Consider the following 17,832-nt stretch of genomic DNA (forward strand, 5'->3'; position numbering starts at 1 on the left):
AGGCGTAAAGAACTCTCAAACATGATTCATCAACTTGGCCCTCCTACTCTCTTCTTCACACTCAGTTCTGCTGATACAAAATGGCCAGATTTACAAAAGATCCTTTCCAGAGATAGCAACATGTCCCAGCATATAGGACGTCAACGGTTGGAGAATGTAATCAACAACCCGCACCTAACATCACTGTACCTACACCAACGCTTCACAATTTTCCGTGAGGAAGTAATTGAAAAACTATTTAAAGCAAAGGATTATTGGTACAGATACAAATGGCAAAGTCGAGGCACAACACATGTACATGGATTCATCTGGCTTGAAAATGCCCCAGATATGATAAACATAGACTGGCAGAACAACGTGGCCATAGAACAAGCACATGAGTTCTTTGATGTACACATCACTGTGTGGAACCCACGTGATGTAAATGAAAGGAGCAATATAGTTCACTGGTATCCTAGTGATGACCCATGCCTACTAGACACCAACAACATCCTTGTCGCAAATGGGTATGTTGATCACATAGAAATTCTCAATCGAGTACAAAGATACACTAAATGTAAAGATGGGGCCTTCTTACGAAGAAAAGGCCAAACAGAGGAGTGCCGCTATAAAGCCCCTTGGAAGGAGCAACCTTACTCGACACTAACATGCGATGAGTCAGGTAAAAAGCAATACGCACCTGCAAGAAATGATGATAGGCTCAATGTACACAATCCTAAAATGTTATCAATATGGCGAGCAAACATCGATTGCCAAGCTGTGACATCAAAGGACCAAGTTCTAAAATACATAGCCAAATATGCAGCAAAAGTAGAAAAAACATCAGAGACCTGCAAAGACATGCTAACTAGAATATGTACAAGCAGTCAGTTAGAAGAACCGGCCGTGAAAGCATACCGCAAGTTTATGATGGAACTTGTAGTGGAACGTGATATAAGTGCTCAAGAGACATCCCACATGCTACAGAAGTTGCCTCTGGTCATGTGCAATAGAGCATTTACCAACCTCGATGTAGGACGCAAGATACTACATCGGTTTACTCAGGAAAGAAATAGAACACACATACAAAATAGTTACTTACAGACATACATGAACCGACCTAACGAAATGGAAGCAATATCACTAATAGAGTCTGCCAGGTCATTCTCGTATGCAGCACAACGACAAGGGGACAAATGGAAAACAAGAAAAGATAAAGCCATCATTAATATATACCCAAAATTTTACTGCATTCCAGCTAGTGACTATGAACAATTCCAAAAATTCTGTTGGAGTGAATTGCTATTGTACAAGCACTTCAGAAACATTGAACAGGACATCGGACTTACAGAAGATGTAATTATTGCAAATTGGTACCACTTAAGTTCAAATGGATGCACCGTATGGCATGTACCCCGCACCACTACATCCACCTCTGAGGCTAATAACCAAGAAGACAACAATGACGAGACAACTTCATTAGAGAATATAGAAATGCAGGAATGGGAACTATTGTCACGCATGGGCCACATGAATTATAACGATGTTGATGATATGCAAATGCTTGGTAGACGCGAATTTGATATGAATCAAAATTGGGAAGAACATACTATACCACCAAATCTACATGATTGTGCATCAGATTTCGTAGCCTTGAACAAACTCTGCACAAGCACAGATGTTACCAATCAAGAGAGTGCACCCATTTACAAATTATCCCTCGACCAAGAGCAGGCTCTCAATATAATTATGCAACACAGCAAAAGCCAATTCGTCCAGCCCCTACGCATGATAATCCAAGGTACAGCAGGAACTGGAAAATCACACCTAATAAAATGCATACGCCATGCACTAAGCGATAATGCTCAACCGCAACAACAAAAAATCTTGATACTTGCCCCGACGGGAGTAGCTGCATTTAACATCAATGCAACCACAATCCATTCAGCCCTTAAAATCCCCATAAGAGACATGCACCCACTTAATGGCCAAGGACTGACAATATTCCAAGAGGCCATGCGGTATATCAAATATATCCTAATTGATGAGATGAGTTTCGTTGGTCCAAAACTACTACTAAAGATCGACAGCAGACTGCGTGAAGCTTTTCCTAATGACCAATCAACACATTTTGGAGGAAGATCCATCATCCTAACTGGTGACCTTGCACAACTACCCCCAGTATTAGACAAGCCCCTGTATGCGTCACACTCAGACGCTCTTGCAATTTGGAGACAATTCAGAACTGTCGTAACACTGCAGACCATATTCCGCCAAAGAGGTGAAGGCCCTGCAGAAATACAATTCAAAGAAGCACTGACCAATATGTGAGATGCAAAACCAACACAACAAGATTGGGAACTACTAATGACACGATCAAAACACCAGCTACCGGTTGAAGAAAGCAAAGAGTTCGAAAACTTACTCCACATCTTTGCTACAAATGATATTGTAACTGCACACAATCGAAGCATGCTGAAACAACTCAACCGCCCAGTCGCCATAAGCACTGCAACAATTTTCGGTAGCAATCAAAAAGATCGATCAGATGAAGAAAAACTCCAAAAAAATGTGCTTCTATGTAAGGGTGAACGCATTATGCTCACAGTAAATATATGGACACAGACAGGACTTGTCAATGGAGCACTTGGCATCATAACCAAAATTGTCTACAGCCCTGGCTCCAAGCCGCCTGACATTCCTATGTATGTAATAGCCAGGATTGAAAATTATACTGGACCAGTATGGGATCCAGTAGATCCAAAATGTGTTCCAATAACACCAATGTCACTAGGCAACAGAAGACAGATACCTATCACTATGGCGTGGGCCATCACAATTCACAAATTCCAGGGTCTCACACTAGAAAAAGTGACAATTGATATTGGAAAGACAGAACGACAGGGCCTAACATTCACAGCAATGTCACAAGTCAAATCAATTCAAGGACTTCGGATTGACCCAGCTTTTTCTTTTGATAGATACAAAAAGATGCAGAATAACTCGTTCACCAATATCAGAAAGAATGAAGAACGGCGCCTACACCAACTTTGTTGCACAAGTAATTCGAACAGACCTTCCTATATACTGGTACTGCTTGTCTCCCTAACCTACATTACTTTCCAACCTCAAAGCTCTGATAGGACTACTGCTAGAAATCATTACTCATGATTTGTTTCTTCTGCACTTTCAGGGGCCACGAGAAGAATCCATTCATCACTAAAAGCGAACTGAACGTGTTGGCAGACACAAAGTAAAAGCCAAGAATTGTAATCATAATTTATGAATCTATTTGAGATATTGATATAAAACTAATTTGTGTTTGAATCTGATTACAAGTTATTGGAGGTCAGCAATGATTGTTGTTGTGTTGAAGTTGAGAAGACACATTATCAAGTATATCAAATTGAAAATACAATTATTTTAAAATTTTAACTAATTACCAAAGTTTGGTCAATAGTACATCTTTTATGGTATACTTAGTGTAAAGTTTAGACTTACAGTCATGGTTTTGAACTTACAGTCATGGTTTTGATGCTTTAAGAGAGTCGTTAACATTGTAAGAAGAAATAGTTTTATTCAAATAGACCTTCCTATATACTGGTACTGCTTCTCTTGCTAACCTACACTACTTTCACCTAGTATGTTCGCTTCATTGCAAACTCTACAAGAACTTCATAAATCTTTTGTGAATTGTCTGCTTGAATAGCAGAAAGAAGGATCTGTGTAAGATATGTATAGTCTCGTTTTAATCACTACATGATAGTAAATGTTTTTAGAAATAATATTTACAGCATTTTCTTTTCACTTGACTTTTGAAGAACTATTATAGTAATCATAATGTTTTAATCTATGTAAGAGTGTTTGAATCTGATTACAGGTCATTGGAGATCAGCAGTGTTTGCTGTTGCGTTTGGTCAATAGTACATCTTGATTCATGAGAGCACTGCAGATATTGAAAAGGCCAAGTTATGGTATACTCATTTTGTTATGGCTTCTTGATTAACTCAGCCCAGCAATCTATGGATTATTGCACATTCTTGTTATTTAGTTGGAAAAAATTTCAATGCCGCAATTCCTCTGAACATAATGTATTATACTTTATTACTAGTGGTTGCTTCCCCTGCTACTTATTTGACTAATTATCAATTCAAAATAAGAGACTTTGAAATATACAACCAATAAGATTTATTGAAATTGGTGGGCATTTTCATTAGATCCGTCATTTCATTTCAATCAAATCTGTAACAAAATGAACTGGAAATCGAGGGAGAAAAGGATTTTGACAGCTGAGAAACGTCTAACACATTCAAATGGCTTTCATTGGAGAAAGACTGTATTTGGAATGCCATCTTGTGCCAAAATGAAGAAAAATGAAATAGTTCGCACATTTTAGATATTTGTGAGCTTCCACTGGTGAACAGAATATTTCGGAGAGTACATAATTGCTTCCATATCACAGTTATCAAACAAAACTCAAAGTCACACGGACTATTTCAGTAACTTAATCACCTATAACAGCAGGGTTCAATGAAGCAAAATCTTCATACAAATTGGAACCATGTGTCCATTGCACATTGCAATAGCAATGCCTATCGGCTGTACTCTTGGACCCTAACAGGGTACAAGCGCTAGTATATAAACATTTGAAAGGAACTCGATAGGGAATACTATACGACAATTGCAGAAAGTTGTTTTCATATCAAAATTCTTGCTCGCCGATCTTTATGTAACTATGCAAAACGATGGGAAGAAAATGCCAAACGAATACATCAAAGAATTTCGCCACACAATTGACAACTCCCATTATATTTGTTTTTATGCTCATTTTCAACCTCGAAGAAAGCTCTACAGATGAGGAGGAATGAGTTGGCAACATGGAAGACGTAGAGCATACGTGAAGACTTTTTTATAAAATAAAATATCAATTGGAGGTCTACGTTTGCAGGCATTCAGTGGTCTTTAGTTCCTTTCCCCACTCTATATATTAGATATTTAATGCTCGTCATTTCGCGCAGTTGTATCGTTTCATCAAATGCTGGGCCTCCTTCATTAAGACTTTTACATGCATTTCATTGTTCTAAATCTTCCATGGCTTCCTCCTCATCTTCCCGAGAAATCTTAGGATATGATCAGTACCAGAGGGAACAATCGACCGTGTCTCCAAAAGAATACGATATATTCATCAGCCACCGAGGCGCTGACGTCAAAGAAACCCTTGCCAACAAACTGTATAATCTTCTTCAGGAAAGAGGGTGTCGGACATTTCTTGACACAAGTGAAGAGATTGCAGAGGCGGATTCTATTCCTTCTGCCGTTCGTAATGGCATATGCTCATCTTTTATTCAAATACCCATTTTTTCAAAAGGAGCTTGTTCTCATAGTGGACCCTCTTCATTCTTAAACGAGCTTGTTCTCATGTTAGAGCAATCTGAAGCCCTCTTTATTCCAGTCTTCTATGATATCCAACCATTGGAGCTTCGCAGCATCGCTAATAAAAGTTCATCCTTCTATTTTTCTCTAAGATTTGGCTCTCCTGGGTTGAACAGACGGGAAAGAGCGCTCTTAGCCGCTTCATATTTCTCTGGCTTTGAAGTTAGCCGGCATAAAGAGTAAGATTACTGTCATGTTCTTTATTTTCCCCCATTTTTTCCAGTACATAGGATTAATTTTCCCTTACTATAATTAACTTTAAGAAAAATCTTTGTTTTGGTTCTCAGCAATTTGTGTGAAAAGATTGTGTCTCGAGTTCTACAAGTTCTGTAAGGAAAGGCAAAATGGATACCATTGCATGTTGCGGAATATCCAGTTGGACTTGCCAAACTAGTCCAAGATTTTGAAAAAATTTGCTCAGAGACAGGGGAGAAGGATAAGGTGAAGATGGTGGGAATATTTGGACTAGGAGGGTCCGGCAAGACCACTCTGGCAAAACAATTGTTTAATATGAAGCGTTTGGGGTACAATGCTTCATGTTTCCTCTCTGATGTGAGAGAATCGCATGTCAAAGGTGAATTGCACTGCTTGCAATCTCAGCTTTTCAAAGATCTCTTTGATGAATATAGAATGTTTAAGAATATAGATGAAGGAGTAGAAGAGCTCAAGGATCGTTTGGAAAGGGCAAGGCATTTGGATTTCCTTATAGTCCTCGATGATATTGATCATCTGGAACAGTTTCGTGCTCTGTTATTTGAGGACATATTGAGTCCAGGCAGCCTGGTAATTGTGACAACACGTGTCCAAAGTGTGTTAAAGGGTGCTCATATCAGATACAGGATGAAGGGTATGGATAAGGGTCATGATAGAGAGCTCTTCCGTAGCCATGCTTTCCGCGGACAAGATCCGCCCATTGCATATGAAAAATTGGTTGGAAACTTTGTGGAATTTTGTGGAGGTTTACCCCTCTCGCTTAAAGTTTTGGGCGCCAATGTTTATGGGCGAGATGTGCATTTTTGGGAGTTTGAATTGGAAAAGGTTAGGAAATCTCTGCCAAAGGATATAATGGAAAGGCTTATAGTCAGTTTTGATGGGCTGAACAGTCAGGAGAGACAGATATTTATAGACATTCCTTGTTTTCTTGATATGAAGTTGACATGGCATATGAAAAATAGAGCTTCTTTAATCTGGAACGCATCCGGTTGGAATGTTGAAGATGCAATTCAGCACTTGCGAGATAAATGCCTGGTTGAAGTGAGTAGCCATTTCCAGAGCTTTATAATGCTAAATCACCTCAGAGACCTGGGAAGACAAATGGCAGATGAGTTAGGCCCTCCTCGGCTGTGGCAACCGGACCTTCTTAAATCCATGGTGTGCTTCTCCTTTAAATCTTTGAAATTTAAACAGTGCAATTTATTTTTGACAACATTTCAATTTGTTCTTTTATATGCACATATATTTAACTCAGATTCTCTTATGTAGGAAGCAAAAGGATTTAAGCAAATCCTAGCAGAAACAAACAGCAGGTGTTTCCATTCGTTCGAGGATTTATCCCTCAAAACCAGATTTACTTATTTTATAGCTAGTTTAAATGACTCTGCCGAGGCTGAACTCCTGTTGCTGGAAATCGACAATTATCTTGGCAACTTAAAAAGCATTCCTCCATGGATTCCTCTACGAAAACTGCTTTCTTTGACTGTTCGAAACATGGAAGAGATTTGGAGCACTTTTCAGCAACAGATGCAGACGAACACTCAGGTATTTCCCTATGCTTTGCCGGAAATTTAAATCTTAGTTTATGGTAGAGTATCAATTTCAAACTAACGAGAATTAATATATTTTTTTGAGATTATTGGTGAATTCCAGGCCGATCTCGAGCTCAGAGTGCTGACGATTTTCGGTTCTCGGTCGTTGCAAAATCTTCCGGATTTGATAGGGATGTGCAGTCATTTAGAAGTATTATACATAAGTTGTTCCTTGGAGAATACAGATGTAACATCCTTCGTCAAATCACTAAAACAACTGAGAAATCTTAAATCATTAGAATTGTGGTTTGGGGGCACTCTTTTCTTCAGCGGGAACTTGGATCTGAGCAAAGGTGGAGATTCATCTAATTTTGAGGCTCGTATGGATAGCCTCGAAACAATAGTATTTCGCAGATTAGATAATATATCAAAGCTTGTAATCAGTGGAGAGATCTGCCCCAGACTTGAATCATTAGAAGTTATGCATATGCCTAATCTAAATGAAATGGACTTAAAGCAGCTAAGGAGGCTGTATAAACTTCAAGTGTACGGATGTGACAAACTAGAAACCCTGTCAGGATTAAAGGAGCTAGAAAAATTGAAGACTCTTATAGTGATACGATGCTTCAGATTGGAAATGATATCAGGGTTATCTTGTGTAACAGAGCTTCGAGAGTTACACACAGAGTCATGCGATGGCTTGAAATCGTTGCCGAACCTTTCAAATCTGCGACATCTGGAGCGGATCACGATTGTTGAATGTCAACAGCTGCAGAGCGTAGAAGGTGTTGAAGAGCTGCAAGAATTGAAAAGTCTGGTAATTGGAGCGCATGTCAATGGAGATCCAACTGTATTCAATTGCATTCATGGACTGACGGTACCATCTTTCTCTCAACAAAAACAACTCAATTTTTTTTAAATGCAGATTTTTTCATTTAATTCTTCATTCAAATAAAAATAAATATAAATAACACAATCTTCAAATTTGTCCGTCTGTCACTTGAATCCTTCCAGTCTGGAATCCAGCGTAATGCTCTTCCTGCTATGGAAACAGAGGATTTTGAATGGAAAATAATTTATTATTTCTTGTTGAAAGTGATTTCCGTGACTTTTTCAGAGGAAAGTCGAAGCATCTTACTATTTTTAAGTTGCGTTTAACAATTAAGTCGCTTTGCGTTTCCGATATTTGGATCAATTGTTTAATTCTTTGAGCCAGTTTACATTGATATTTTAAATGTTTCAGAGATTTTCCGTCATTTTTACTTCTCTGTTGGAACGGAAAAGAGGAATCTAGTATTTTTTTGGGGAAGGAAAAGAGGATTCAAGTATTTTTGAACATTTGTTTTAAAGATTATATTGTTTTGCTTTTCTTAAATCTAAGATCTTTGAAGAATTCAAATGTTTCAGAGGCTGCCGTCAGAGTTTGCCATTTTAACAGGCAAGGCATTGGAGAAAACTTCGTCAAGATTGAATGCAGATTTGTTTAATGAGGTGATCGGTGCTGAAGCAGTGGTTGAGATTGAGATTGAGATTGAGGGCAAAAGTAAAGGGCTGACTATGAGAAGCTTGTCGAGTGGGATCACTATTTATGCTCTGCTTGTATCCTCAGAAACAGGTTTTCAAGTCTTTGCATATCAAAATTCACGCGTTTCCTTTCTACAGCTTCAACATGAAATATCCATGGTTACAGTTATACTCACCTCGGGGAAGACTAAAGTTACTCATGGTGCCACAATACTTAGTGGGTTTAAGGCCGTGGTTAATGTAGGAGAAGAAGGGAAAGCTTTGATCGTATTGAAAAGAATAGTTGACAGATTGTACGGACGAAGCATGGAGCCGACGTTATCTTTATGTGACGTGGCAGGTGGAAGTGGGAGCACAATATAGGAAGTAAGTAAGTGGGTTTTATAGTCCACGACACTATGTCATAGACACTATGTCATAGTTTTTGGGTTTACATATGGTGACAGTGATATGGGACTACCTCGTACTCTTTTTCAAGAGGCACTTGGCGCTACAAACGAGGCATACATACCCTACCCCCCAGTGGGATTTGAACTTGTGACCTCTCTTTTTAAGAGTACAAGTTCTCCACCACTAGGCCAACTCCGATTGTACAGGCCAACTCAAATAGTGTGATTAATTTGGTTTATCAAGGCTGTTCAAAAGCTCTAGTCACTATTTTATTCAATTCTATTACTGTCTTTGATTTCTAATATTTTCATATATAGAACTCTGTTCCAACTTGCTATAATATTTTTTTTAAAAATTCCATTGCTGTACGGATTTTTAATTCTTCCAATACAATTTTTTTATTTCTTCCAATACAATTATAGTACCAATCCCACTTTAATGGATGGTGGTTAGTGTTTTTTTGTTGGTCAATTAATTTTTTGTATGTATTCTCAATAGTATTACCTCAATATCTATTTTCAATTAATTTAGACTGTAAATAAGTTTGGTTTTTTCTTCTTAGCATTATTTCATATTTTGTTAGTGGAGACTATAGTTTTTAACCTATTTATACTATTACTAATTTTTTCAAAAATCTAAAAACATTATCAAATGTTAAATGTGTGCCACTATTATTATTAAAATATATATTTTTCAAACTTAAATGCTATTTTTTTTATTAGTTATTACTATTTTTGCTAGTGATTTAAACATTTTTTAAAATCTATTGAAATTCTTTTATTGCTATGTGAAAAGAAAGTGGCTTAAATTAAGGACTTCCATTTAATTTGGCCTTAGTGGTTGTATTATATTCATTAAACTTCCACCATATATGCATTTTTTTGTACATTACATTTTATGCCTAACTCCTGATTAAAACTTATTGTTTTTTAGGGGTTTAAATTTATCATTTTCAAATTTAATTATAAAATGCATAGTTAGATGCAAGGTTTTTAACTACATAATTTCTAGTAAATGTTTTTTGATGATTTGATTCGGTGAATAGTTTTGAGTGTTATATGCGCATGATTGAAGTTAAATATTTTTATTTGTGAATAATTTAGTTTAGATGTTTATATTTTCAATATTCTATTTTTAAGAATTAATTTATTTCATTCAACTAAAATGTTTTTTAAAAATTATCTATACTTATATTATATAATATTTTAAGAAACATTGAGGTGAGAGCTTATAACACATTGGTAAATTGTGAGCCTCTCATCGAAGAGGTCTTGGGTTTGAATCTACTCGTGATTAACACATAATAATATTAAATCTTAATAATAACCTAACCTTCGGTCATTTACCTATCAAAAAAAAAAAAAATTTAAAAATTAAGAAACACTATTGTATATTATTATTGTTAAACTATGTTTATTTTCATATTATAATTTATTTATATTATAAGTCTAAGCAACAATGAACATGTCACTCAAGAATTGGGTGACTCAAGCATTTCTAATTGATCTCTCAAGGATAACTAGAACTACAATTCTAAAGAATAAATTTCACACTAGTTCCAATTAGCAGAATGGAAGTTCCATACTAGCATTCAAGATGTAAATGGATCACCGAGCATTCAAATATGCTAATAATTAGCAAGTGAGGTTGGGTTATAGTCCTTACCAAGCAAGGTTAGATCACAAGAGCCTGCTGAGCAAGGTCAGGATTAACTAAGTTTTGTATGGAAAACAAGTCATGGATGACTCTACCAAGCATTCAATACAGGTGAAGTGAATAATAGACTATCATTTGAGTGAATGATTGTACCAAGAATTTATGGCTATCAAAAGGAAAAATCTTGGAAAAAGGGTGAAATCAAAGCCATTTGTCACCGCAAATTTTTTAGAGATATTTGTGCAAGGCAATTTCTGAGCATCCGAGCAATCTAAGCAAATCATTGTTGGAGATTATGTTTTATCAAACCCTACCAAGAGAAATGGCATCCACTAGCATAAAATCAAAGAGAGGACCTAATATGTTAGTTCAAGGCATGGAATGGAAGGCACCAGACTTTAAGTTGTGTCCTGCAATCATGAAAGCCTTAGATCTGAGAGGAGCTCAAGCATAAATACCACCAAAGGTACTATTGATCAATGACATTCATTACATTTTCATTGTGTGATTCAAGATATTGGAACATTGGAAATGGATGAAAGCTTGGAGAAGCTATATTTGAATGGCATGTTAAAACCTAAGCATCAAAACCTTAAAGTAAAGGGTTTGACTCACATTCTGCATATGACACAGAATTTCCATATCAAATGAATTAGATTCATTCTTAGTCATGTGCATAATGGTTAGTTATGGTTAGAACAACCTATTTTGATAACCAAGAAGATGATCCATAGGATCACTGGTCTTCCTATGTTGGTAAAAGCTAAAATGACCAAAACCCTAAGTCAGGTCGAGCTTGAAAATGAAAACCCTTGTCAAGTGGGATGGAATGGGAATGAATATCAATTGCATTACAGATATGGACTAAAGTTCAAAATTCATGGAATTTCACATAAGATATATAGCTTGAGCAGACTTAATAGTGTATCATATGAAGCAATGAATCTCACATACAAAGTGGTGAAGAATAACATGTCACTTGACTTTGCCAAGTTGATGTTGAACTAGTTCAACAAGAATATGGAGAGTATAATAACTTCAAAGAATAATTCTTGTAATTTCGGTTCACTCCTAATTTTTTATTTTTCTATGTGAAACAGTTCTTCACATCTAAAGGTACAGTCGTATGGAGGAAGGATGTACCTATTCTTTATTAGATTAATGAATATATAGCTGAAATGAAAGAAAACTATGTGAGTATTGTGGACAATTACTTTGATGCATTCAAAGATAAAATGAATAACATATTTAGGATACCCAAGAAACTTGTTGTGATTACAAAGATGATGTTTGTTTCATGGTTGATAGTGACAAAGTATATATTCAAGCTATTAGACCAAGAATTGCATGGGTTAAGCCTCTAGGTTATGAGGTTAATGTTGATGAAACAAAGAACAATATTGAAGTATTGGTTAATGAGCCTATTGACCCTAAAGATGCATATTTTGGCACCTAAAATGAAGAAAAGGCTAGAATAGAACTTGAAATAAAAAAACCTCATGTAGTCAACAAAGGGAAGAAAACAATTGAAAAATTGAAAACTAGCTCCACTCTTTTGTTGACTAAAGGAAAAGGAGAAGACATTGAGGAAGGTGAAGCAGAAGGTGTAGAGAAATCAGAGCAAGAAAAGCTAGTAAAGAAGAAAGGTAAGGTTATAATAACTAAGTCTATCAAACCATCTATTCTTGTGTTCACAAGGAAGGCATCTAGGAAGAAACTTGATAAAGAGGGAGGAGATGTGATATTTAGAAGACCTCCACCCACCTTTTAGGAAAGATTAAAGGAAATTGACCCAGGAGCTCGCATAACAAATTTTAAAATCACTAAAGTATGAGACTAGGATTGCAGGGGAATAAAAGCAAATACAATACATGACAATGTCTAAAATAGGTAAGTATAGATATTCCCCAGACCATTTTGTTAAGCAGATTCTGGGTGATCTAATCAAGAAAATCAAGACAAGATGGGAGAATGCTATGAAAACTACTAAGGACTTATATGAGCAGACCCTAAGGCAACTCATGCTGAGTTTGAATGATAAGGAAGTAAAAGAATCATTAGGGAAGAATGAAGAAAAACTTACCTTAAGATTCAACAATTGTCTTATATTGCTAAATGACATTAAACATGTGGTAAGGAATGCCACCAACACTTGGAAAAGCATTTTCAATCTTCACAAGAAAAGTGATTTTATAGTTCATGTCAATGACAAGGATGAAGATGATGATGAACATGAAAAATATGAGGAAATTTATAATGAAGAAGTAACACATTATTACAATGTACATAAGGAAGAGGAACAAGGACTGGAAACTAATGAGGAATATTTAACTAATGTTCAGAACATAGAGGAGACCAACCCCAAGAAAATTGCAGCAATGGTCATAGCCTCACTTCCTCATTCTTTGAGTGAAACATTGAAAGCATCAAGCCCAAAGAAAGCTACTATAAGAATGATTTTGTCAAACATTGTAAGTTCTTGAACACTCAATCAATTTTTGCACCTATTTAGTTCAATACTTCATTGATAGAAGTGGAAAGCACTTCATCTATTGAGCATTTGACGCTTCACTCTACATCAATTTTGGTTACACTAGGTAGTTCAACTAGTATTTCAACACTAAGTGCACTATCTACTTTTTTAGGTAGTCCTACTATCTCTACCATTTTTTCTATTCCTAGCATGCAAACAATAAGTACAAGGATAGTTGAGACCAAGCCTCAACTGAGTATACAAATTCTGAGTAAAGGCAAAAAGAAAGAAGAAAAAATTGATCTTAATGAGGAGATTGTTATCCAAATTGGGACATCTCAAATCTTAACTTTGATCAAATGCAAATTTTTGGAGAACTTCTTCAAAAGAAAGCTAAGTAGCAGACGCCTAGAGAAGGAAGAAATAAAGAGTTTCAAATAATTGAAGATGCAGAGAATATTTTAATAGAGGCACTAAACATAGAGGTTGACACTTGTCAACCGATTTTGATTCAAGTAGCAAAGGCAGTCCATAAATTCAATGAAGATTTGAATAGATGGGACAAATTTTGGCAGAGAGTTGAGAAGAAATTTTTGGAACTTATTACTCAAAATATTACTATCCATCAACCAGATCTATCTACTATTCTAGGCTCATTGGAGACTTCTTGCAACAATGTAACTTCATTATTTGGTAAAATCTATGATACATCAACTTTCACCAAGGAAATAAGAGATGAATTGTCAAAGATTGATGAAGATCTATAGTCAAGTGCACAAAAATGACAACTTGACCCTATTTATAGCTCTTCCCACTATTCAAAGATTAGATTCTTAATGCATATGCAAGCAAAATTGCTAAGAGAAGAAGCTAGAATAAGAGCTACATTGGTAGACATTCACGACATGATTCTCTCAAACATGGATGCATTGCAAAAACATATTGCACGTGCCAAAATGCTCATCCATTATAACAAATTCTCTATGTTGACCATATGATAGAATTTTCTGTAGAAGTTCAAGTTGCATTGCACACATGCAAGGTGTTGCAAGAAAATTGGGATAAGACAATTTGGCACTGATCTTAAAGGTACATTCAGATTTCTTGTCACATTTTGGCATTACTTTATAGTAAATAGCATACATCTTTGGCATTAATGTCAAAAAGAGGGAGAAAATGTATATATTAGATGAGAAAAGATGTAAAGTATATTGTATATATGTATGGGGGAGCATTATATATGTAAAAAAACTCAAAAATACATCTTCAACAAAAAAAAAATTGAAAAATCTCAAAAAAAGAGTGCCCTACCGAGTTGGAGAAACAAGGTGATGAATAAACAATGTTCTTGAAATTCAGTTTTAACTGATAATTTTTTTTGTCACTAATGCCAAAGGGGCAAATTGTTGATATTATAGTCATGTTTGTTATTAGTTACACAAACTTATTTAGACTATAAGTATCTACCGAGCATATTGTATAGTTAACTAGGCATATTGTCTGTATTGAGTTCTATAGTTGCTACCAAATCCAAAGGATAGTATTCAGTTTGTGTCGAGCAGTTTCTACCATAATGTGATCAACAGTGTAAACTGAGCTTCATAATGTTTATCAAGTTCCTCAATGCAAACTAAGTTATGATGTGCTTACATAGTTCATTGTTAAAGCAATGTGAATAAAGTTTTGATTGATCCACTTAGTGTTAAACAAGTTATTCATTTTATACCCAGCTTGTAGTGATAGCATTTATCAAGCTATGTAGTATGAATCAAGTGATTCATTTTTGTATGCCAAGTTTCACAGTATTCATCGAGTCACCATTGCAAATCAAGTTCAAACTATTGGAAAGTGACTAGTATAGACCAAGCTTCTACATTTACCAAATGCATGACAATGCCAAGCATTGACTATGGAAGCCAAGTATGAGAACCTCACTAAGCTAGTCTTCAAAACCTAAGTTCCTATAGCTTGGGCCAACTTTTTGTATTTTGTGTAAACTTATAGTGTAGCCTGTTAGCATTAAGTTATTATTTCCATTAGTGACAACACTTGTTCATATCTGTAAAGCTATTGAGCTCAGCACTTAGCATCCTTCACTCACCAAGAATTCCAGTGTTAACCAAGCAGCAACAGTTTACACCAAGAAGAACAGTGATTACGGAGTGGATATAGACAATGTGAAGATCAGTAGTGTCTATCGAGCTTCATAGTGTCTATTGAGCAATCAAGTTGTATGATGGAAATTCAGTGTAACTGAGCATTGGAAGAAGTAGTTTTTACTGAGTGAAACAAGGTAAACTCAGTGTGCAGTATCTACCGAGTGATACCACATCTACTGAGTCTCCAATGGTCACCAAGTTTAGAACAACATCAAGTGATTAGTATGGACTGAGCTTTCACTTCTACCGAGTGCATGATGATGCCAAGTAATGTAGTGGATGTCATGTATCAGAAGGTCACCGAGTTACTTCAGTGAACCTAAGTTATTCTCTACTGGGCTGACTTTGTAATGTGTTTTTCACTTATGTATTGGCCGACCTTGTAAGTTTTGTGAATTGGAGAGGTATATATAAGAGATGTATTGTAAAGTATTATATATAGAGATATAAATAATAATTGTAATATGATGTATGTCTAAGGTATTCAGTAGGGTCATCAAAGGAGCAAAAAGGACTTAATCACATAAGGTGATCAAGTGCTTAAGGATCTTATCAAAAATTAGTTGTAAGTTGATCCACTATTTCATCCTAACAGGTGAACCAGTTCTAAATCCTTTAACAAGATATACTTAACAATCTTTGTACAAATCTCTTAATCAAGTGCATACTTCATTGTATGTTTGTAAATCCTCTAACAAGGTGGACCTAGCAGTCCTTTGTGCTCTTAACAAGCCAGATCACCAGAAGTGGTCAATGTAAGCCTTAATAGGCCAACTTTCTACTGCAATAGTGAATTTTTGTGGGTATCATCCCCACCCCAGTTTTACTTTCTATTTGGAAGGTTTTTGGGTCACCAAAACTCTATGTTATTATGTGTGAAATGTTTTATCTTTCAGTACTTGTGCATGCAGTAGTATAAATGAATTTATAGTAATTATTTTACATGCTTATTTCATGAAAAACCTTTTGAATTACTAATTCACCCCCCTCTCAATAATTTACCAAGTCTTGAATATTTCCAACAATTGGTATCAGAGCTTTTGTGGTTCTCAAGATAAATTTTAATAGCTTGAGCAAAGATCAAAGAACAAAATAGAGATATTTAGACTTGACAAGGCAATTGAAAATGAAAAGCTAGATCTGGAGATGGCCATGGTTCAACTCAAGGAAGCGAAAGAAGATCTTTCCTAGTCCCTAAAAAGAAGAAAGGAACTTACAAATTAGATGAATGATCTCAAGTATGTTGAAGAAAAGATTGAAGACTTTTTCCCTTCAAGCAGTTCAGATGAAGCAAACAATGCAATCAAAGAAATCCTAGAAATGAATGGATCCCTCCAAGAAGAAGTAAGGAAAGTAAAAAGAGAACAAGAAATCCAATCAATCAAGCTATGTGAGATCTTGGAAGAAAGAAATAAGGCAATAGAAGATTTGGAGTCCAGGAACAATGAAGAGAAAAATTAGTCTAATCAGAATGAAGACCTTATTGATCAAATCTTTGAAGCAACTCAAGAGATCAGGATTCTCAAAGCACAAAAATGAAAGAATAAGAAATGATCTGAATTATGAAAGAGAAATCAATGAAAGAATAATGAGAGAACTGAGATCTGAAAATAAAATCAATGAAAAGTTGAAGAATGACCTAAATGTTGAAAAACAAATAAATGAGAGAATAATGAAATCTCAAGAAGATATGAATCCATTGAATCGACAAAATGAGTAGAATCTTCATAGGAAAAAGGGTAAAGTAGGACTTGGATACAAGGAAGAAGAAAGTGAATCTTCCAAACAAGGTGCAAAAAGGAATCAAAAACCTACATGCAATCATTGTGGGAAGATTGGCCACACATCAAACAAATGTTGGAGCAATGGAAAAGAAAAATTCAATGGAAAGTGTTATAATTGTAATCAGCATGGTCACAAAGCCAATGAATGCAAGGAGAAACCAAAATTTGAAGATAAATATCACAAATGCAAAAGGCATGGTCACAAGGAATCAGAATGTAGATCCAAATCGTTCAATCCAGCTAAACAACTTGTAAAAGCAATATTTGGATGGGACTATAATACCTGGTATAGAAGTCATTATTGTGGAGAATATGGACATACTGGCATAAATTGTGCAAGGCATCACCTAAGAAAGAAGGATACCACTATAAGGTGTTACACATGCACTAAACTCAGTCATATAGCTGAAAACTATATGAACATAAGCAAAATTGAAGATGAAAAGAAAGAAAGGGTTGACAACATTAGGAAACAAATGAAGCAGAAATGGATTCCTAAATCTACCAAAGAAACGAGCTCAAATCATGGGAATGAAGTCACTCAAGATGTGGGTGACTCCATCCTCTCAAACTAAGCTTCTAAGGATGGATTGGAGCTACACTCTCCAAGAAAATCATAAGCAATTCCAATAAATGCAAATCATGGAATGATCCAATCAGTATTCTAGATACAAAAGGTTCACAAAGAG

The 17,832-nt window shown here is 35.8% G+C and overlaps 4 protein-coding genes across 4 annotated transcripts; all 4 read left to right on the plus strand.

Moving 5' to 3' along the window:
- Positions 1 to 21: 21 nt before the first annotated feature.
- On the plus strand, positions 22 to 2,310 carry LOC149545114 (uncharacterized). The gene has a single exon (XM_089793705.1). The coding sequence runs from the start codon at positions 22 to 24 to the stop codon at positions 2,308 to 2,310; it is 2,289 nt and encodes a 762-aa protein (XP_089649831.1).
- Positions 2,311 to 2,346: 36 nt separating this feature from the next.
- LOC149545115 (uncharacterized) lies at positions 2,347 to 3,913 on the plus strand. Its single transcript, XM_089793706.1, has 2 exons — positions 2,347 to 3,069; positions 3,860 to 3,913. Exons 1-2 carry the CDS (start codon positions 2,347 to 2,349, stop codon positions 3,911 to 3,913), a joined length of 777 nt encoding a protein of 258 aa, XP_089649832.1.
- Positions 3,914 to 4,992: 1,079 nt separating this feature from the next.
- LOC149545116 (TMV resistance protein N-like) lies at positions 4,993 to 9,480 on the plus strand. The gene is made up of 5 exons (XM_089793695.1): positions 4,993 to 5,591; positions 5,700 to 6,783; positions 6,895 to 7,170; positions 7,279 to 8,034; positions 8,565 to 9,480. Exons 2-5 carry the CDS (start codon positions 5,860 to 5,862, stop codon positions 9,042 to 9,044), a joined length of 2,436 nt encoding a protein of 811 aa, XP_089649821.1. The 5' UTR covers positions 4,993 to 5,591; positions 5,700 to 5,859; the 3' UTR covers positions 9,045 to 9,480.
- LOC149545117 (putative 2' cyclic ADP-D-ribose synthase BdTIR) lies at positions 5,071 to 5,595 on the plus strand. Its single transcript, XM_089793707.1, has one exon. The coding sequence runs from the start codon at positions 5,071 to 5,073 to the stop codon at positions 5,593 to 5,595; it is 525 nt and encodes a 174-aa protein (XP_089649833.1).
- Positions 9,481 to 17,832: the final 8,352 nt, after the last annotated feature.

This window comes from Cupressus sempervirens, chromosome 7 (genome assembly GCF_028749045.1).
Source record: "Cupressus sempervirens isolate cs-2001-9-10 chromosome 7, ASM2874904v1, whole genome shotgun sequence".
Classification (NCBI taxonomy): domain Eukaryota; kingdom Viridiplantae; phylum Streptophyta; class Pinopsida; order Cupressales; family Cupressaceae; genus Cupressus; species Cupressus sempervirens.

Bases quoted from the DNA above. Each gene is read 5' to 3' on its own strand.
- LOC149545114 (XM_089793705.1), top strand. From the start codon at position 22: ATGATTCATCAACTTGGCCCTCCTACTCTCTTCTTCACACTCAGTTCT.
- LOC149545115 (XM_089793706.1), top strand. From the start codon at position 2,347: ATGACACGATCAAAACACCAGCTACCGGTTGAAGAAAGCAAAGAGTTC. The intron at 3,070-3,859 runs GTACTGCTTGTC...ATCTGATTACAG, and splicing joins ACAGACCTTCCTATATACTG to GTCATTGGAGATCAGCAGTG.
- LOC149545117 (XM_089793707.1), top strand. From the start codon at position 5,071: ATGGCTTCCTCCTCATCTTCCCGAGAAATCTTAGGATATGATCAGTAC.
- LOC149545116 (XM_089793695.1), top strand. From the start codon at position 5,860: ATGGTGGGAATATTTGGACTAGGAGGGTCCGGCAAGACCACTCTGGCA. The intron at 6,784-6,894 runs GTGTGCTTCTCC...TCTCTTATGTAG, and splicing joins CGGACCTTCTTAAATCCATG to GAAGCAAAAGGATTTAAGCA. The intron at 7,171-7,278 runs GTATTTCCCTAT...GGTGAATTCCAG, and splicing joins AGATGCAGACGAACACTCAG to GCCGATCTCGAGCTCAGAGT.